At 37.6% G+C, this 21959-nt stretch overlaps 1 protein-coding gene across 6 annotated transcripts in view; it reads right to left on the reverse strand.

The window, feature by feature from the left end:
• The window catches only part of LOC107661739 (putative bifunctional UDP-N-acetylglucosamine transferase and deubiquitinase ALG13), a 20845-nt gene extending 2945 nt beyond the window's left edge, over positions 1-17900 (reverse strand). The window contains exons 1-24 of one of the 6 annotated variants that reach the window (XM_016451503.1): positions 17841-17900; positions 17643-17762; positions 17339-17422; positions 17188-17238; positions 15898-15944; positions 15070-15142; positions 14408-14489; positions 14106-14268; positions 12265-12334; positions 12082-12190; positions 11913-11977; positions 11631-11731; positions 11441-11556; positions 9725-9968; positions 9486-9599; positions 8650-8794; positions 8199-8343; positions 6699-6734; positions 6536-6594; positions 6204-6275; positions 5936-6119; positions 5704-5796; positions 5578-5618; positions 4073-4256 (exon numbers count right to left, since the gene is read on the reverse strand). In XM_016451503.1, the coding sequence (XP_016306989.1) occupies positions 4073-4256; positions 5578-5618; positions 5704-5796; positions 5936-6119; positions 6204-6275; positions 6536-6594; positions 6699-6734; positions 8199-8343; positions 8650-8794; positions 9486-9599; positions 9725-9968; positions 11441-11556; positions 11631-11731; positions 11913-11977; positions 12082-12190; positions 12265-12334; positions 14106-14268; positions 14408-14489; positions 15070-15142; positions 15898-15944; positions 17188-17238; positions 17339-17422; positions 17643-17762 (2398 nt within the window). In that variant the 5' untranslated portion in view covers positions 17841-17900. The other 5 variants (XM_016451504.1, XM_016451506.1, XM_016451505.1 and 2 more) reach the window with 5 other exon arrangements.
• Between the last annotated feature and the right edge of the window lie 4059 nt (positions 17901-21959).

The raw sequence follows: 21959 nt of genomic DNA on the forward strand, positions 1-21959 counted from the left end.
ATGTTAGTTGGTTAACTTTATTTATCAAATATACAGTCAAACCAAAATTTATTCAGACACCTTCAACATTTCTTACATGATCACAGTTTATTTGCTATAGTTTAGAAAACTGTAATAAAATATGACAAGAACTCAGAGTTAAACTGTGTCAGAACAAATTCATCTTGATAATGTACTCAGAGTTAAACTGTGTCCGAACAAATTCATCTTGATAATGTCAGATAACTTAGATAGAAAGGTATGTAATGGATTACAATCAACCAAAAATTCTGTTAGTATGACTATTTACACAACTATCAATACTTTGTTATACCAATTACCAAGCAATGCTTAATTTTGTTCAGTCTGTGGTGTAAAAAGTTCACATTAGCAATTAAAGAAAAACACTTAAGCAAAACATGGTCAGATCAAAGTGGCCCAAATTTTTTATCAGTTTTACTGGTAGTCCACTGTATGAAGAATTTTTGGGTATAATATGTCACGGTTTACTTTATTTTTGCTATCCTCACTTACATAAATGAACTTTAGTGTCCTACTCCCTCATATTTCATTAAAATAAAGTTGTCTATATTTAGCAGATTGTGTTTAACACACAGAAGTATGGAAATTCTACATAAAAAAAAAAAAAAAAAAAAAACTGCGCTGGGATCGGAATCGGCAGATACTCAGAATTTTTGGTATCGAATCGGTTCTGAAAAAATGGTATCGTTGCATCCCTACTTGGATATGCACCCAATCAGGGCCGTTGCTGGGGTTTGCGGGGCCCCAGTGCAGGTTGTACCAGTGGGCCCTGTTTGAAATAGTTTAATTTGCATGTTCGTTCTATTTATTTAATTTGTGCCATTTACACAGTGTTTAAGTGTTTTCAGGTCTGTAGGTGTCCAGATACAGAAACCGAATAATCAAATGTAAAATAGCACTGCATAGTCTTTACTCTAAGATTAATTCTTGTTAAAACTACAAAGTAATTCAGTCAAGAGCAGCAAGAGGTTTTCTTTCTTTCATTTTCTTGGATTAACATTAAGGACTCTGACAGCAGCTAGTAAATTTGGAGCGGTCACTAAGAGACAATGCATCCATTATAATGATACACATCCGATTTCTTTCTCCACCGTTTACTTTCACTCAAGACATAACCAACAGTTATGAGGATGCTCTCCAAGATGGGTATTTTGACAATGTTGTATGTATTTGTCAGTACAAGAGCAAGAATAGGCAAATTCGGTGGTCAAGCGCTTTGAGACGCGTCTCTCTGCGTGCGCACAGAACACCGCACGCGGGTACTGAATTGGGCTCTTTCACATCTTTTTCTGTTTGCATGTTTAAACTGCGATTTGTATTTATTCGTTTAGGGTGCAGGAGGACGCGAAGGAGAGCTCGGTTCGGTGTTGCTGTCCGTGAGACGCGTCTCTCTGCGTGCGCACCGAACAGGGCGCGCGAGTACTCAGTTGAGTTTTTCCGTGTCTTGTGTTTGAATGCTTTAAACTCTTTTGAATGTTTAGATATGCCTATTATGCTTTTTCACTTTTTCAACTTTAGTTAGTCTGTAATGTTGCTGTTTGAGCATAAAAAACGATCTGCAAAGTTACAAAGCTCAAAGTCCACTTCAAAAGGAGATTTTATTTAAAGTGGAAGTGAAGCAGTCAGTTAAGTTAACATTATTTAGTAAAGTGATTTCCACTTTGATTAAAAAATATATAACAAACATCCTTTTTTCTTTAAAATGGTTACATTAATCATGTTTTGTTATAGCTTTTGGAGCAAGGGCGCCGCCATCTTGCAGTACCACCGCGTGTGAAGTCACGGGGTTGGTTCGCTCCGATGGCCAGTGAAGTGATAGAAGCATTTCTTTACATTTTGAACACACGAATGTTATTTTAACACTAATAATTTGGTTTTCACTATAATTTGGATGAATATTCAACATCAAACTGTCTATATGCTAAGTTTTGATCGTGGTATCCCAAACATTGTTTTCATAATGCCAGGCGCAAGGAGATGTAAACAGACAAAGCTTCATACAATATCATTCATGTCGCATTTTATTGTTATGTCAGACCATTAAGACATATGCATTACATTGACTGGTTCACCAGTTGTATCATATTTTATGTTCACCTGCGAATACAATTAGCTTTCCTGCGTTTACACAGTTAAATGAAAACTTGACTGACTGCTTCATTTCCACTTTAACAGAAATCACTTTTCAAAAACTACAACGAATGACTCATTTGGACTACAACGCATATTTTCCGGGATTTGTGATATCACAAATACCGACAGGTGTTGTAATAATGTAAAATATGTGAAAAATACAACCTAGTATGAGAGCCTGTTCTAGTACACCCCCAAAACAAAATCAAGACTTTGTAAAAGAGCATAATAGGACCCCTTTAAAAACACGTGCAAATGATAAGCTTTCGTGACGATGCACAGCAGTGGCCCGTCAACTGTCCTGAGTGTATTTTTAGGCTGGCCTCAGCCAGTCGGTTGAGATCACCGGGGGGCCCCCCTCAGCTGTGGGCCCCTACAATCGTCACCACCTTTCACCCCACTAGCGACGCCCCTGCACCCAATAGTGCAAATTTATCTAAGTTAATGTTAGAGTGACTGGCCATTAAGGGTGTCCCCGGCTAAAGATTTACAAAGTCGAATCGGAATTTTCGAATCTTGCCGATAGTTGACTGATAGTCGAATTATATGTTTTGGGGTGGGGCCAAATACATTACCAAGAGTCAAGTCAGACATTCGACAGCCATAATTACTGACGTTAACACACCGGGAAAATGTGCAATGGACGCCTTGCAGATACAAAAATAATGTTTTATGTTTTGATTAAAAGATTGTTAACATGAAACGTCTGCAAAACCCTAAGAATTCACAATTTTTTTTACAACAGTGCTCTCATTATAACATTACGTGTATGACAGTTAGTTATTAATGTTCTGCATTTCTGTTTTGAGCTGCGCCCGCTGAAGATGACCAGTAGAATGAAGCATTTGATAGCAGGTTTTTAATCATTGGAATTTAACTCATCATTTATCCCATATAGAATACGCTTCCTTATTTATACAACATAACGTTGTCGATATTAAGACTTATAGGCTATCTGCACAAAATGCCCGAATGTGAATGTGTCTGCACGGCTCTGAATTAACTCCTTTTGAGGACGCGTTCTTCACGCAACAACATGCAGAAACCTCGGCGACTAAACTATAAAAATTCACAGCGTTTTATTATAATAGTGTTCTCATTATAATGGTCATGTATATAACAGTCCCAGTCATAGTTGTTAATATTCTGCATTGTTATTTGTCCTGCTCGCGCTGCGTGCTGAAGAGATAATCACCATAGTACTACAATGAAGCGCTTTACTGCAGCGCAACTCAACCAAATGCATCTTATACGAGATAAATAATATATACACGATATATATAAACCGGCTGAAATGTTTTGAAATCCCTTGTACCCTACCTGATCGAAAAAATCCAGTCTTTCACTCTGCCTGTGTCAATTTGAGTCTTGTTAAATCCCTGCCGCCAAAACGCTCCTCTGTCAGTCACGGATTATGGAATGGGGTGGTTGGATTCATTCACACACATTAAAAATATTTATTAAAAGCTTCTTTCTTTTCAGATTCTTATTTTCAGCATTATCTTAATAGGCTGTACGTTAACTTATTGGGAGAAAACCTGTAGTTCTATGTGAAATCAGACATTTGAGCACCCCCATATATTGCCAAAATGGCATGATCATAACACCTCTGCGAATATTCAACTGTGAGATTGGTAGTCGAATCCGGCTCGTCCTATCGAAGCATCGAATCTGGCCATGTAAAGTTGCTACTACTTACATGTTTCAATTTCAAATGATAAGCCATATTTGAGGTTGATGAAAGACAGGTGAACGTTTGGATTTCCTGCCCAATATACTGTAATTACCTCAATGACAAGCTCTTAACAATCTGTCCATCTAAGAGACTAATAAAATTTTGATCGACTAAGAGTAGGTGACAAGCTCAAGATGAACGTGAAAGCTGAGAATTTGGAGGTTTGCAGTAATGATAGCTTACCATTGCTGGCCAGGTCTCCTTGTGGATGCGGGCACATGCGGACAGGATCATGGTAGGCCTGGGGGACCATGTGGTCAGCAGTGGGAACGGTGCTCGGGTACTGCTGGAACTGAGCCTCTGCGACCTGCTGCGGATACACCTGCTGCATGTGCACTATAGATTGCCAGTAACTTTGCTGATACCACTGGAACAAATACAAAAATATCAGTATGTCATATAGAAAGCAATTAAATGTATAAGTACATTGAGGACAGTAAGCCACATTATTTGGCCTTTTCTAATCGGATTAGGAAGACATGTAAAAACTAGAAAAGTACTGCGCATGTGCAATGATATAGAAATGGCGTAATGATGTATGACGCATGGAACGAGCTGTTGTTTTTGTAGAATGAAGTGTCACTGTAAATGACTCATGTTATTCTAAAATTCTCCTTCCACTCATCGTCTGTGAAGTGGAGCAGAACAATGTCCCATAAGTCCTCACTTCATACTCTCATCCACAGAGGGCTTGTTTTGACCACAGGAACAGGCAATTTTACAGCTTGATAAATAAAAGAACAGCATGTGCAAACTCTGTATATTCATACAGTGTGTGCATGTCAAAAGATCAAATCCGATATCGAAGCTTGTGACATATACTGTAAATGCGGTAATGCGCACATCAACTTGAACACTTTATTTAACGTACATGTAAAAAGTAGGTTCAGATTCATCAATCAGAATGATTTAATTCCATTTCAAACAAAAGGTGTCCATGTAAATGTAGCCAATGACAGTTTACATTGCTTAACCAGTCTTTTATTTACATCATATTTTCACAGTGTTAGTTATGATGAAAGTATTCGATCATTACAGACATGACTGTTTGGCTATATAGTACAGCGCTGCGACCTTTGATGCAACTGGAGTAGCAGTATTAGTATCTAAATATAATGCTATGATCTTTTCATGATTAGTTCATCTCATTATTTCATATGCAAAGATCTTAGCCAATCATAGGAGTGGGAGTTTACATTTAAGTCTCAGCAGAAATGCCCCTTCTAACGGAGGCTAAATTCAGGGTAGAAAATGACCATTTATAATTTTTTTTTTTTTAAAGAAATTGCTTTTGATGAAAAAAAAAAAACCACACTAAGATTATAAAGTGCACCGAAGGAAGAATTATAAAATAATTTAAAAAAATGCATTTCATGAAGTCATACGTTATGACTTCTGTCAGTATTGTTAATACTGATGTACAGAATTTTCATTTTGTTCTGTGCACTCATAAGACGTCACTGCATTTAAAAGTTATAGATGCACATTATGATTTTTATCATATCAGTATTAATATTTTAATTCCTCATGTCTTCCCATGCTGCTTTTTTTAATAAAAGACACAAGAGGCCACATATTACTTATGAGGCAAAGTTTGTGCGAGTTATGCCTAAATGTAAGTCCAGGACATTACATATACTATAAATCTCTAGAGGTAAATGGAGATCAAAACTAAAACACCCACTTACCTGAACCCCCAAATTATAGTAGTACTGGAGAACTTTGCAATCTGTGGAGAGGAAAAAAAAATTTACAAACAAATATGCAGAAAATATTATGCACAAATATTAGACAATGAGGTGGTTCCCTCTGACCTCTTGGAAGGTCACTGCCATTGGGGTCATAAGAGTAGGGTGGAGGAGGCGCCATGGCGACTGGTTCTCCCAGCTCATCGACAAACCACGGAACTGCTCAGGAAAAACGGCATGGATAAAACTACACAACGACTAATGAGAACGTGTGTCTTGAGTCATCTCCTTTGCTAACATTAGTATTTGGTAACTGTGCATGACAATCACATTAATTTAAAAAGCCATAACTGTATACCAGGCCTGCCCAAAACATTCTGGGGTGGTGGCTGTCCAGGCGTTAAGAGGTTGTTGGGCTGCAGGGGGTTCGGGGGGGTCTGGGAGCTCCCAGTGGATGAAGAGGAAGAGTTTGATGTGAAGATCGCAGCCGGGGCAGAGTTGATTGATTGAGAAGAGGAGAGGACAGACGACTTCACAACCACCTGAAAAGATTGAGTAACACACATCTCCTCCAAGGCAGGGCAAAACTGTGTAACAAATTTATGAATACTGTGAACAATGCATGCCTGTTGTGAGTAACTGTAGGTAGCGACACCCTCTTGTGGTGACACGGCACGAGAACCTCCCTCCTGAATGGTCTGCAAAACATGTCAAAATTCAATCTGATTAGCAATCTCTATTTATTATAAAAGTCCTTTTAAACTTTTCCACAAACACTCATCTAATGACATTTTCCATATTCTCAAATAAAGGGAAAAATAGGAGTTGGTTTAGGAGAGCTTGTGCAGAGCTGTCAGAGCACATCTACTCTACGTTCTCCCACTGGAACTCTTGTCAGCTACAGTATTAGCATTTTGGTGGACATTTTTGACAAATGAAGAAGTTTGGAAGACAGTACCAGATTGGTGGTAGACTCTGCTGCTGCAGCATACAGCGATGGACTCTGATAACCTGCCTCTGCAATACAGAAATATGTTTTTAATATCAGTGCACACAGGATATCATGACAGGAGTATAAAGCTGAAATTTCACTAACATAACGTAGCGGTTAATGAACTAACCTGCGGCAGAGTAGATGTACTCCTCAGAGTATTCACCTAGTCAGGACAAACAGTTAAAATTAACCGCCATCCATCATATCACATATGGGCTGTGTCAAAGCCTGGTGAGCTGCCTACCAAGACAGTATTTTTAAAATGGTTGTGCACTTCCACATTTCAGTTTAATGTTAAAAAAATTCTGCTGCATTGAATTATCGTTGGTTTTAAATGTGCAAATCATTACCATCAGTATTTACCAAATGCATATAAGATCAATTGCAAGCATGAGAATTCAACTTGAGGGACCGGAACAGTGTCCAATTCTTTTTCTTCATGGACTCGCTGAATAGAGAACTGAATGTCAGACCTAGTTGAATACTAAAATGGAAGATGACACTGTGCAAGGTCTATTAATAAGAATAAAGGGGGAAATTTGTTTACCCAATTATTAGAGTCAGATCTGACAACATAGATCGCAAAAAAAGCGATACCTGAGCGAAGGGCACTGAAAGAGTCTATGATTCATCCATCCAATTAGAAATATATTATACCACAAATATTGATGACTTGAGGTGTCACAATATACCAGTATTAATTATGCAGAGTACTAACAATGTAACAATGCCGTTTACGTAGATGAGGTGTTCTCAAACTTTTTGGGGCCAGGGACCCCACAAGGGAGACAATTTTCCAAAGACCACATTATAATTGTAACAGTGATTAAGCTTAAGCTCACTACAATTTGTACTCTTAGATGCCACTGGAACTTCTATTTTAATATTTCTGTAAAGTTTTTTTAAATGGTTAAATTAAACTGTAGTAATAAAAAAGCATGTCTAATTATACAATTTAACAATTTCTTAGAAGTTCAACAAGAATTACATTTTTAGAGCCCTATGAAATCAGTTTTATTTTTTCCTCAAATTCGGTTTTATTGTTTCCAAATTCAGCATTTTCCATTTTAATTTATTTATTGGTTTATTTTGAAATCGGGGTTTGTCTTTTAATTTTTCTGGATTTATGTACAAATTTATTACGAAAACTGGTGGTAATCAAACGAAAGCATAAATCATAAATCATTAACTTAAAAATAAACCTCTAAAATGTAAATAAACCATTCGTGTGAAAACCAAACTGTGCTTGAGTTTGTGTAGTCAAAACTATGCCATTTATTCACATGAAGACTTTATATTTACATAGCAGTCTTTTTGCGGTTTAACATTCACAGACAGACAGTAGTCCATATTGCAATTTGATCAAATGTACAGCCATAATTTGGACTAATTCATCCCAAATTTGAATGAAATTACATGCTATAGAGTAAGTTACTTTTATTTTTTTGACTGAATTCTGTGATTCAGTCCATGTTTACCAAATCATAGAGCACTAAAATTATTTTACGGACCCCCGCAGGTGTCCATGGACCCCACTTTGAGAACTCCTGATATAGATAACTGACCACGTGGGTAGCTGTCAGCTCATTCGGTTTTGACACAAAACCAAGGAACTTTTTGGCTGTACCTTGGTCGCCAGCATTACTCCTCTCATCAGGGTCCTCCTCTGATGATGTCATGGGCTGTTTGCCTGAGGGAGGAATTGGACTGGGAACTCTTGGCACCCAGTAAGCAGTGGCCCCTGGAACCATGGGGCTGGAGACTGCTTGACCCTTCAGATACACACAGTGAGACAGACAGAACAGTGATCTTAGCGTCAAAGCCTAGAAGGCCTGTTCACACCAAGGACAAAAATGGCAAAGTTTTAATGATGGTTCTAATTTTATGTGAATAGGGAATCCACCTGACTTTAAAGAGCTTGAGCATTTCAGGCAGCATGACATAACTGTAGTTCGTGCTTTTAACAAACATAATGGTATTGTGCGTTGGTGCAGACGCTAATATACGTAGTTATTATTCTTGTTGTGAACAGGCCTTAATGCTCCCAACTGTTACTGAAGTAGAACTGGGTGTCTCACTGATATTGGCGAGAAGGCACTCTCATCAGTCTCCTCAATTTCATAGAAGGTGATACTTCCCTCTATGTCTTGGGATTCCTCTCCTGGCTCAGGAACACAGCTCAGACACTCTTTATTCAGAGAGTGCATCTGCCGCCGACGACTCCTATACATATACAACTTAACTCACTTTGACAGCAGCTGAATAAAAGAGGTTTGCTGAGAAAACAAAAGATTCAACTGAAATATCTTGCGATATTGAGAATGATGCAATGGATTCACAGAAAACACAATTTTACACAAAGGAACATGATTTCGAAAGCTGAAAAAGTAGAGACTAGTCATTTTGTATAAATGCAATGTTTTGCACAACCTTCCAACTTTTTCCTAGTGAGAAATTAGTATTGTAATGACTATTCTTACTGGGCAGCTTAAATACACGGACAGTCTTTGATTGCATAAACATTCATATTTCTTTGCTTTTTTCCAGAAATCAACTGATTTAAAAAGAAACTGGAAATAATTTGGAAAATGCCTTCATTGCCATTTTCTGTGCAACAAGCTTTCAAATGGAAGGCAAACAAGAGTAAAAAAAAATTTTTTTTTCAAATTCTTGTTTCAACAGGAAATGTGTAAACACAAGAAGCAAAAGTGCACTTGTAAAACCATTTCATAAAGTCACAATTCCCACAACCCATTTTTTTTTAAAGTTGAAAAAAAAAAAAAAAAAATACCCAGTTACAAAATATATTAATACATTATATTAAAGAGACTGTATCCATCACAGGTTCATTATAGTTTGTCATTTCTAGCATTATCCATTTCTGATGTAGATGTTAAAGTAAATGTTTTCTTACCGAGACCTGAACGAGTAGTTATCGAAACTCTGGTAGCAGCGCTTGCTGGGACTGGGATAATAGGCTAGATCTGATCCAATAAGATGGTGCCTGTTCAGGAATCGGGTCGAACTTCTGACCAAAAGTCGTGTGGTGAGAAAAAAAACAAAAAAAACAGATTCATCCAATGAGTAAAGGCATGACATATGTTTAGAAGATACAACAATGAATAAGCATCTGTAAAGAATTTTGTGTCTAACCCGGGTGGGGCGTAGCCACGTGGTGGTCTAGGTGGATGGTGGGGTCGGTAGTGTTCATAGGCCAGACCTGCAGGAGGTGGAGCGGGACCGTGTACCCCTGGAGAACGGACAGGATAAATGTTTCCTGGCCCAGGCTGCAGACGGGGAGGTAAGCCAGGTTGAGGACGACTGAAAGACACTGCCATCAACATCTCCTTACCACGAGGTTTCTTGAAGTACCGTCGCCGTCCACGTAGCTCTGGGTCTTTAAAGAGGAAAACTTTCATGACCCAGAAATATGCAATCCGTTCTGTTCATGTGCCCTGCTGATAACTCTGGTATCTACCAGTAACAGACCTACACACTGAGCAGCAGCAACTACATTAAAACCACCTGCCTAATATTCTGTCGGCCCCCCTTATGCTGCTAAACAGTCAATGCATTTACTCTACAAGACCTCTGAACATATCATGTGGTATCTAGCACCAAAACATTTACAGCAGATCCTTCATGTCCTGCAAGTTTTGAGGCGAGCCTCCATGGATCAGCTTTGGTGGCCCAGGAATTGAGATCTGGGGAAATTTGGAGGCCAAGACAACACATTGTACTCTTTTTCATGTCACTCAAACCACTCCTGAACAATTTTTGCAGGATGCCAATGTGCATCAATGAGCCTTGGGCACTCATGGCTGATGCTGGCTTGTCCTTACATCGTTTTCAGTAAGTGCCAACCACTTCATACTGGGAAAACCTCACAAGACTTGCCATTTTGGAGATGCTCTAACCCAGCCTAGCCATCACTATTTGGCCTAGGGATGTGCGCAACGACTAATTTGACTGTTGTTTAAACTGAAGTTTTGGATCCGACTAGTTGACTAGACCCACACATCCTTAATTTGGCCCTTGTCAAAACCACTCAGATCTTTTCGCTTGGCCATTGTTTCTGCTTTCAACACATGAAACTCAAGAGCTGATATATGTGATATATATATATATACACATGAGATATATGTGACCCTGGACCACAAAACCAGTCAAAAGGGTCAATTTTTCGAAACTGAGATTTATACATCATCTGAAAGTTGAATAAATAAGCTTTCCATTGATGTATGGTTTGTTAGGATAGGACAATATTTGGCCAAGATACAACTATTTGAAAATCTGGAATCTGAGGGTGCAAAAAAATCTAAATATTGAGAAAATCACCTTTAAAGTTGTCCCAATGAAGTTCTTAGCATTGCATATTACTAATCAAAAATGAAGTTAATATATTTACAGTAGGAAATTTACTAAATATCTTCAAGGAACATGATCTTTAATTAATATCCTAATGATTTTTGGCATAAAAGAAAAATAAATAATTTTGACCCATACAATGTATTTTTGGCTATTGCGACTTAAGACTGGTTTTGTGGTCCAGGGTCACATATAATCTATATATATAATGATATAATCAAATATTATTCACTCCACCTGTCAGTGGTTTTAATGTTGTGGCTGATCAGATTATAGACGTACAAAGTATATGACAGGCCAATATTTGACCATTATCTGAAATATAATATAAACAATATAAGCATTATTTCAAGCATAATTATATGCAGTTTATTTTAAGATTAACACCAACACTGCATGCATATTTTAGCATTTTAAAAGTTCAGCAGTTTTATATACATACACATTTAAGTACACAAAACAAGTAATCACCCACTAAATTAAAGAAATTTAAAGGCAAACCCATTTCTCCAGGGTACTGCTCTGGATGGTTGTAGGAATTTCCTTTTCTGCTTGGTGTGATGTTCCAGGCTGGCACAGGATTCACTGGCTTCAGATTGGTCAAGGGAACCAGGTGTCTAAAACGTCAGAGGATGTTTAAAGATTCTCAGGGACATCTGCCTGTGAGAAAGTACAGAAGGACACAACTTACTTTTCCCCAAGTTCCTCAATGAACACGGTCACCGCAGTGGTCTGAGTCCCTACTTCTTGAATGAAGGCATTGTAGTACTTCCCTTTTGGATCCAAGCGGACCTGGGAAACAAAACCATGAGCATGACAGGGGCTGCAGCAACATGAAATGCTTCAGAAATAGGATTCATTATTATGGAAAATCCATAACAAGAGTCTGTTTTATCAAAAGAGGTCATTAAAAAAATGGCATGCCAATTTGCAATATGTTAACGTTTAAACCTGATGCAAGGCTTTGTCCCACCTGACACTTATCTCCTAAAAAATACTGTCTGCCAGCAAACACCATGTAATCAGTCTTCTGTAGCTCTAAAACACAGGATTATCACAAAGCACATCACAAAATTATACTCCTAATTTAGGGTAAGAATCATTTAAGCTTTTAAAAAGTAACTGAGGTAAAGTAAACCGACCTTTGCGGCTGTCTTGCCACACGTCAAACTCCACGTTGCGGTACAGCTCTGGCTCCAAGGCCTTCAGTACCTTGTACGGCAGAGACAGTTTTCCCGACCCTTCTGTGGCCTGGAGCAGAGAGATCCTGTCAAATACTAATGAAAGTTTAACACCTTAATCTCTTAAATTATGGTTTTAGTCACCTTCTGGTCCTCAGCTCCAGCTTTGGTTTTGTCTTCTGAGCGGCTGTGACCACTCAACTCCCATTCTTCTCTGGAACAAAGCCATGCAAAGTACATAAACTGACATTCTTTGGTGAAACACAAATGGAATTCTAAAGAATGAAAGCATAAAGCGACCAGCAGTGTTGGAAAAGCTAATTGCTCCTGCCTGTAATTTGTCAAGCTACAAACTACTCAATTTCAAAGTTTAACTACCATCAAATATCATCCTGCAGATTTGCTTTATACAACATTAGGAAGATCAGGCCCTTTCTTTTGGAACATGCTACACAACTCCTTGTTCAAGTTCTTGTTCTGTCCAGACTGGACTATTGCAATGCTCTCTTGGCAGGTCTTCCAGCCACTTCTAGCAAACCTCTACAATTAATCCAGAATGTAGCTGCATGATTAATCTTTAATGAGCCGAAAAGAATGCACGTGAAAAAGAAAAAAAGAAAAAATCCTTGCTACGTGTACTGATTTAGGCTAACCGTGGCTTGTCATAGCACTTGCATATTATTGCTCTTTTGTCGTTTTTGATTGCTTCTATTGTCCTCATTTGCAAGTTGCTTTGGATAGAAGCATCTGCTAAATGAGTAAATGTAAATCAAGCTACTATCTTTGAAAAAGTACAATACCATTCAAAGTTTTAGAATTGATAATATATAAAGTAGGGCTGTGCAAATAATCAAATGTGATTTTCATGCGCATCTCATCAGTAAAGCCGGTTCTGTGATTAGTGGCGTCGGGACCCAAGATTCCATCGTTTCAGCACGTGTAGTGTGTTATAGTGGACGACAACCGATTCCACGTCTGCGATGCTTCTCGACATCACGACAGAAAGTCTAGCATGTTTAATTTTTTTTCTGTCGTCCACGACGAGTTCTGTCACATTGGTGACGTTGACCAATAGCAGCACAGAAGCTCTTTCATACACAGGTTTCAAACATGGCAAAACGAAAGAGAGATGATGGCCTGCCTGTATGATGTGTCATCGAGGGACTACCACGACAGAACAAAGAAAGAAAAATGCTGGCGAACTATAGCAGAAGCGCTTCAGCAATGTTTACACTCTTGTTTTCAAAAGTCAGTTGCTAGTTCCGCCTTCTCGATGACATCACGCGCGTCGTTAAAGACGGCACACGATGAATGGTCGGGAAGCAACGTGTAGTCTGACATGTTTCTTGTCCACAACACGACAAGATTTTAGGAGTCAAAATCGTGTAATCTGACACAGAGACTATCGTGACCGACAAAAATATTGTGTAGTCTGAACCCGGCATAATATAAAGGCTGCATTTATTTGATCAATATAAAAACAGTAATTTGTGAAAATTAAAAATTGTTTTTTTTATTTTAAACGTGTAAAAAGTCTCTACTGCCAGTCTTTTACTTTTGATCAATTTAAAGAATCTTTACTGAATAAATGTAATACTTTTTTTTTTTTTATGCATTTCCTCACATGAAGTAATCATATGCCTTGGAATATAGTTGCAGAAGTTGTATGGACTACTTCTGTAGGTGTTTTTTGCTTGACAGTCCCATTCCCTATACACTTTCATTGTATAGTAAAAAACAGCTAAGACATTCTGCTAAACATCTCCTTTTTGTGTTTCACGTAAATCTGAACATCACAAGGATGAATAAATGACAGAATTTTGACTTTTGGGTCAACCATTTGCTTACAATCTATACTCTTAAGGCATGTGAGCTTTCAACATTTCTCCATGATGAAAACACTTTGTATTTTAGAGATAGCAAGAATAACAAAGAAACATTAAGGAAGACAGAGACGACAATAAAAACAGGAAACAAGAGAAGACCTCTGAAGGCGGTCTTCTGGGGTATCGTATCCTGCGTCCTCACTGCACATAGACTGGCTGTTTCGGTATCGTCGTCCTCCTCCTTTGAATCCCTCCAGCGCCATCTGCAGCTCTTCTTCCTCAACTCCCAGCACACGAGTGTACAACAGTTCATACAAAAGCGCTGAAAAAAAACAAAAGCAGCACATACATCATTCCAGTACTGTGATGTTACAATAAAGATACAAAATGTTTAGTTTGGGATTGTTCAGAATCAGGATTCATTATACACACGATTTGGGCTTGATGAACTGCTAACTCACCCTGACATATTGCAGCATCCACTGGATAGTTCCTGGGGTAAACAATGTCATAGTGGCCATTGTTTGAGCAACACAGCAAAATCTGTGGGGTGGAATTCAAGATGGTAAATGTGCTGGGAAATATAATGAATGCTGCACAAATTACACATTACTTGATCAACAAATTAATGCATAAGCAAAGAAAAAAAAAAATCAAACACACTAAAACTTTGTCATCTTATTTCTTCAAATTTCAAAAGAGAATCATCTGGTTCTGAACAGAACACTGTGTGAATGCTGCCAACCAAAAACTGTTCTCAGGCTCAGACATCCCACCCTCATGATATACATTTTGTGCACTAAAATATCTAGAGCTGATGGATTCCACTAGATCCTCTCTCATTTGATGGCCACTATGTAACTTCTGGAGTCAGGGGTCCAGTTTCACGGGAGTCCATGGTAGAACTTCCTGCTCAAATTCATGGTATCAAATCTTTCATACATGTTCAGATAATGGTAAGCAAGCCAAAAATCCTCAAGCAGCTGTATATACTGCTTTGGTTTACAGAGTTATTTCTGTGAAACAGCAGCTGCGGTTAATTCATGGTCAGAATAGTGAAACTGAATTAGAACTGAACTTGAACTTTTGAATGTGAACTAATGGAGATTAACCCATTCCTCACCTTAGGCAAGTTGTCCTCCTCTGCAATCTCAGTTGGCGGCTTACCTGGATACCTGTAAATGACAAAGCACCGCCTGCGCCAAACACCATTCACATGAGAACATGGGCCCAAAATTCCACATTTTAAATCTGAATGTATTCAAATAGGTATAGTTCAGATGTACTGCATCAGATAAAGGAATAGTCTACCACGTTTTATTTTAAAGCCATTTGACTGCTTTTCTTCCATGGAACACAAAAGGTGAATTTAAGAAAGTCCTGGCTCATCTTTTAAATATAATGAAAGTGAATGAGAACTGGGACAGCCAAGCACTAAAATGACAAAATACATTTCTCATAAAAGCTGTCCACAAAACTTGAGCACTTTATTCCAAGTCTTTCAAAGCCTCATGATAGCTTTGTGTGGGAAGCAAACCAAAATCATTATTCACTAAAAAAAATATTAATTGTAGCACCACTGACTTTGGTAATAATACACTTTTTGTAGTCCATTTTAGACATTGGGTGGATGAGAAGATTAACAGTTTATCAGTTTTGGTCTGTTTATCACATAAAACTATCATGCGACTTTAGATACAGCACAGGCGTCTCCTTTTTGTCATTTTGATACCTCACAGCATATCTAAGAGAGCAGCTAGGATGTCCTTCAGAAATCAAACTTTTGTGTTCCACAGAATAAAAAGATGTATGGGTTTGAAACGACATGAAAATGAGTAAATGATGTGTTTCCTTTTTGAGTGAACGATTCCTTTAGTATGGTTACTTTAACAGACTAATAGTGTCACACAAAAGGGCTCGAGAAAATAAGAAATAGAGATGCAAAGCATACCTGTACAGTAAAGACAGTGCTTTTATTTCCACTTGACCTGTGGTTTCCTATTGAATTTGGGAAATTAAAAGACCGCACATTACATTCATATGAAGTCTTAAAGGGGTCATATGATGCTTTTTTAAAGATCATTATTTTGTGTATTTGGTGTAACAGAATACGTTGACATGCTTTAATGTTCAAAAAACACATTATTTTTCAAATACTGTACATTATTGTAGGTCCTCTATGCCCCGCCTCTCTCAAACGCTTGGTTTTCTACAAAGTCCCTCCTTCCGACAAGCGCAGTCTGCTCTGATTGGCCAGCTGACCCAGTGCATTGTGATTGGCCGAACACCGCAAGCACTCGTCAGAAATGTAACGCCCCTTACCATAATCGCGAGCTTCATCTTTCAAAATAAATGTAAAGACAGAGCCCGAAAGGGGAACAGAGTCACGTGACGGACACAGTGATGAAGCTGGTATGTGTTTGCAGTACACAAGCCACGGTTAAGACAGCTGACTCCACTGTGATGTGACCCTGTCTCTCTCTTGCTCTCTCTGTCGCGCGCACACACACACGTCAATAGCAAATACTTAAACTAATAACAAAACAGTAGCTGATTCAGAAGCGCCAGATTGTCATAGCAAAGTCAGAATTACCTCCTCTCCTAGGTTCACGAAACGGTCGTCCATAAAATGCATTGCTTTTCTGTTGTAAGTAATCTTAAAGATTCCTACATGCATCTACTTTCGGAAGGCCAAATAAAGTGCTTTTGCTTTCACCTAGAAACACACAGCGTCTCCCTGACATGGCTGCTTCAACACTAACTGCGGTTACTGAAACCACGCCTTCTTTCTTTGTGTGCACATTTGGGCGGCATTACGCAAATATTTCCACATAGTGATGTAGATATGTGGGGGCGTGTTAGAACGAGCCGTTTTAGGGGGGTGTGGCAGAGTCTTAACTTTGATAAAGAATATCTCTTTGGATTTGAGACTTTAGTCTTTGCAACTTCAGGGATCTTATCTATGCACAATCAGCTTGTAACACTCCAAAGAGAAAGGAAAACTTGAAATCGCATCATATGACCCCTCTAAAGTCTTAGGCTTAAAAAAACCTAACTTCTGCGATTACAAAGAGGTTAACCAATATCAATACCGACATTCACATGTCTGATAACCATTTTTTAGTTATTCTGATTCTTGAAGCATTAAATAGCCTAATCATTAAGATACAAAAAATAAAACATAATATGCATCGTTAATATTTTAGTGGCAGCAGCAAGATGAAAGACCCTGAATACAAACCTGGGGATCTTCCAAACGTTCCAAATACTTCTCAAAAGATCCTTGAACAAACTGAAAGACATGGTAAAACCATAACACAACATGTTATAATGTTTAAACTTAATGACAGTTTGTACAAAGGTTTCTGTTGATGTAGTCTGAATACACTCACAGGCTCAAAGTTGCATCTGTTTGCCTTAATGAAGTTGACACACGCTTTCCTTATTCTTTGATGGTAATTCTGGGAGTAATAAAGCTTATAACAAAACAAAACATCAGTTTAGCAGCAACACCTGGACAGGTGCTTCATTGGAGAGGTATAATCATAAAAATGTCCTCTAGCTACTAATTTGACCAGCTATGCTACAGCATACACCACTTTCAAGAATTCATACTTTCACAGCTTCTGGATGTCACAGATAAATGTACAGTTTGAGATTAGCCTACTTTGAGGTATATATATCTATAAAATGTACCTGCTCAGAAACAGCTCGAAACAGACAGGACGCGTCTCTAGCCATCATTTTTCGGTAAAGCCCGATGCTGGCCAGATACTCGTCCATGTTTACAAAGTACTTCTTCAAGGCTTTCTGCATCTTCAAGAAATAATAATTAAATAAACAAACAATACACATACAGAACTTCACGGCTTTCCGAATAAAAGCGGAACAAACTGTGAAGGTCGAAAGTTTCCTTTCGGGCTCCAGAGTGACACAGGTGCTGCAAATGAAGCCTAATTGAAGCGCATCACTGTGTCTTTTGGCGCGACTTTACGTTTCATGTTTGTACATTGACGTGATGTTTTCTATGTCAACACTATTGCAGAATTTTTAGCTAATGGTAGTAGATTTATTACACATGGGGTGTCTGTTAATCCTTTCAAAAATATGATTCATATTTATTTCATTGGAGTTTGGTGCCATCAGCATTCATCTACAGGTAAGTGCTGCTCGTCAGTTTCAATTCCATGTATTTCAATTGGATTTAATTAAATACAGTTCCATTTAAATTATTATTCGGAGACTAAAATTTATATGTGTAATATAGAGAATCAGGCTACTATATACACCTACATGTCTTTTTTTTCCAAGGAAAAAAAATCTTTCTCAAATAATTCTTTAAACTACAATAAATCCTGTCAGCTGACTACATTACCATATTAACGTTAAAGCGATTTGTAAACAAACACATAAGGAAGTGTTTTAGCGATCACAATTGAAATTAATTAACCTTATTTATAAAGGAATGGGCATCCCCGTATTTCCATTCATGAACTATCACCTTTACATTTATTCATTTAGCAGACATATTTATCCAAAGCAATTTACAATTGAGGAATACAACAAGCGATTAATCATAAATAGGCAAATAAAAACAGGAAGTGCTCGCGATATAAAGTTTCAGACATCGTTCAGATTACTACAAGCAAACTTTCATTTAAATATTTATGTTTTTATTATTGGTTAGTTAATGTTAGATTAGTTAACATATTATTTTGGTTTGTTATTTATGTCTTGTGTTATGTTTAAAATTTGTAAAGTCAAAAAATTATTTTAACTATCTATATGTATTATGAGGCATAACACAAGACACCAAAATAACATCAACTAATCTAACCAATTAGTTTCAACGATTCTGTTGAAGTTTTTTTTTTTTTTTGTAAAGATTACATAGGCCTTTGTTGCCTATATATATTTGAACTTTCTCTTTTTTGCTTGTTTGAAATAAAAGTTGACCTGAAAAATAATTCTCCTTGCACATATATCGGTACCAACAAAATAATGTATTACATTTCACACGTAAATGCACTTTTAAATTCCACTTTGACTGCATGCTGTGACTTTATTTAAAGTGCTGTTCTTCTGAGTATCCACACGGTGGCGCCAAAGCTCGCGATGAGAGACGAGATCTCAGTCCCGTTAAAAATTGCTATCAGTATATATGCATATATGTTTTGTTAATATTTCTTCTGTAGCGTCGCATCTATCTGTATTATAATACCTGTATACATGGAAAACGTAAAGAGATCAAGTATGGCAGGATGATTGGTTTAAATATTTGTCAAAAATCACTTAGATACTACATTTGCGGTTAATGTACTGCATTGTCCTGCAGTCTCAATAGTACTTGAATGTCTGTCTACAAAACGATGTAGAAAATTAATCAATTATTTTCACTCTTAAAAATATCACACTCTTAAGAATTTCTGAAATGGACACGTGACCTAAATGTACAGGTTAAATGGCGTTTTCTCTTTTAAATGGTTCATTTAGATAAAAAGTGAACAACTAGACCCGGACTCCCCAATCTGGAGAGTAAAAAAAATAACTTAGCTTTTTTTTTCTTTTTTTTTCAGTGAACTTCAATAAAAATGTAAAGATTATTATTCTTTTGACATTAATACAAATTAATGATAATGTTCTTTAGCAGTATAATTGATTTAGTTTTTCTGGTAGTGCTCTGGATTCTCTCCTTTCGCTAAGGACGTGCAGTGAGATGCTGCATATTTGCCTAAAAGGCCTTTGACACCAGACTCATTGTAGTATCTGGTGTCGTCCCTTCCTCCTTCAACTAATGGATAGTCAAACACTCCGGAACTCAATCCTTATAATGAAAATACTGCATTAATTTTATTTTGTGATGTGTCATTGTAATTCAATAGATGTTTTTAATCTTCAGATTGCTCCGGCACAAGCCATTTCAAAAATATTTGGCAGCAGCCCATCTCGCCCCACACGGGCGTATGCTCCTTTTATTGAATGCCGTTTGTCAGAGGTGGACATTAAAAGCTCCCCTTTATTTGAATAAACTATTCAAGTTTAAAAAAAAAAAGCCACTGTAAAAATATGTAAATTGATCCAGGGAAGAACGCTTGGCTCACACGTAGTCTTTCATATCTTGATGTTGTCCATTACAAAGTGCATCTCCTTTCCACTTTTTCATGTCATCTTGTCTTTATTGGCAGCTTGTATGCTGCTCTCTGTTGATGAGATCGTGCTGGCCCGTCCTGCGCTCTTCAGCGGAGATCCAGAAGAGGATGTGATGGACCACAAAAGGTAAGATGATTCTTCAAGTGATCAGCATATAACACCATTTTCAGTATTACTGCAATGCTTTAAGCTTTGACATCAAATAAATGCGTATGGCCTGTAACCACCATAGACATTTAAGATGACATGTGCTCCAATATTGAGAATAGTGGCTGCTGATCACTAAGGGTTCTTCAATAACAAATATTAATGTGATAAAAAAATATATATAGTCATCGTTACATTCATGCATATTACTTTGTTATAAAAAATCATTTATCCTTTGATGACAAGGCAAGGTTAACCAAGGTTGTAAAATGTCATGTGGTATGACTCTCTAAAAATGTAATATTTCATGAATTATTAATTCATAAATATCATTTTTGTTTTAATTTTGAAAAGTGTAACTAAAAATGTGCACATGTATACGAGGTATAAGAAATGTATAAATTTTTACTTGGTTGCACTGCATGATATTTTTACATAAAAAAAAAATAATAATTTAATTGGAATTTTCTTGAAAATGGCATAAAAGATTTTCCAAACCACCTCTTATACACCATTGAGCCTCCCCTAATCTTGGTTACATTCTTGATCTGGAATTGATCGTATATGCACAATAAGTGCAGATGAACTTAACTTGAAGTCTTGTGTATTAAATCACAAACTTCCATTGCTTTCAGGAGCAGTGGATTGGAGAATGAGATCAAAATTAGGCCACAGACATTACAGCCATCCTCCATTATAACCATGCTTGCTTTTGCTAGTTTTATGGTTTTAAACCCCTGGTGGTGAGCTATTCTTGTTATTTATTCTGTAAAACATTGCACATTTTCTCTAAGGGAGTTTTAAACATATTTATCAATGGGTATTTAGTAAAACATGCAAATTTCTGAAAAGCAGTTAAGCTAGTTTCCCTACGGCACCATTGAGCGCTTGACATTGCCGCCCATCTTTGTTTAGTGTTCCTCTTTATCTAAGTTGCCTCACTTACAACACTCTAATACTGCAATAAAATCCCTACCGAGTGCATGCTTGGTCACCTTGACATGCTGTTAAATTGCATTTGTGCTCCAGAAACTACTGATGTATCTTTCCCCCCCATTAGGTGCTCATGGGATTGCTTTTAATGACACTTTGCTGATTTGCTTTCACTGTAATAACAGACAGCTCTCGTGACATCCACTGGCTTCTGCAAACACCATGCTAATCTGACCACAGAACGTGTAGCACAGCACCAGCGTAATTTGATTCGCAGCACATTGTGCTTGCACGCTCCAAATCTGCCTTACGCCTGTGATATCGAAACACCTCGGCGTTTGCTGGAGCCGCACCAAATGAACGCGGGGAAGAAAAAAAAAGCTCCTGAAGCAGACGATGGACAGTGGGGGCCAAATGAAAGCTCTCAGAATCACTGTACATAGCCATCGGTCAAACAGTCCATTTCTGCCCTGATGTCGCTGTGGTCTGGCATTGGAGGAAGATGGAATAATCTGTGGAAATATATATGTGTGTATCCTATGCAATTTTTAAATTCCCCTGAAGGTCTCCAGGTGTCCCACATGGAAAAAAAAAATGCAAGAAAATGTATACATAAAGTAAGGAATAATTGACGACGGGCCGTTGAATTATTAGAAAAATAATGCACACCCGAGAATGAGTCGAATATGATTTAAAATGTTAACAGTTTTCAGTCATTTGCAGCACACTCATAAAATTATGTCAATGCAGATAGGGAAGTATGTTCTTACTTGGCCTACATTT

Source organism: Sinocyclocheilus anshuiensis, unplaced genomic scaffold (genome assembly GCF_001515605.1).
Source record: "Sinocyclocheilus anshuiensis isolate Anshui unplaced genomic scaffold, SAMN03320099.WGS_v1.1 scaffold207, whole genome shotgun sequence".
In the NCBI taxonomy this organism is placed as follows: Eukaryota; Metazoa; Chordata; class Actinopteri; order Cypriniformes; family Cyprinidae; genus Sinocyclocheilus; species Sinocyclocheilus anshuiensis.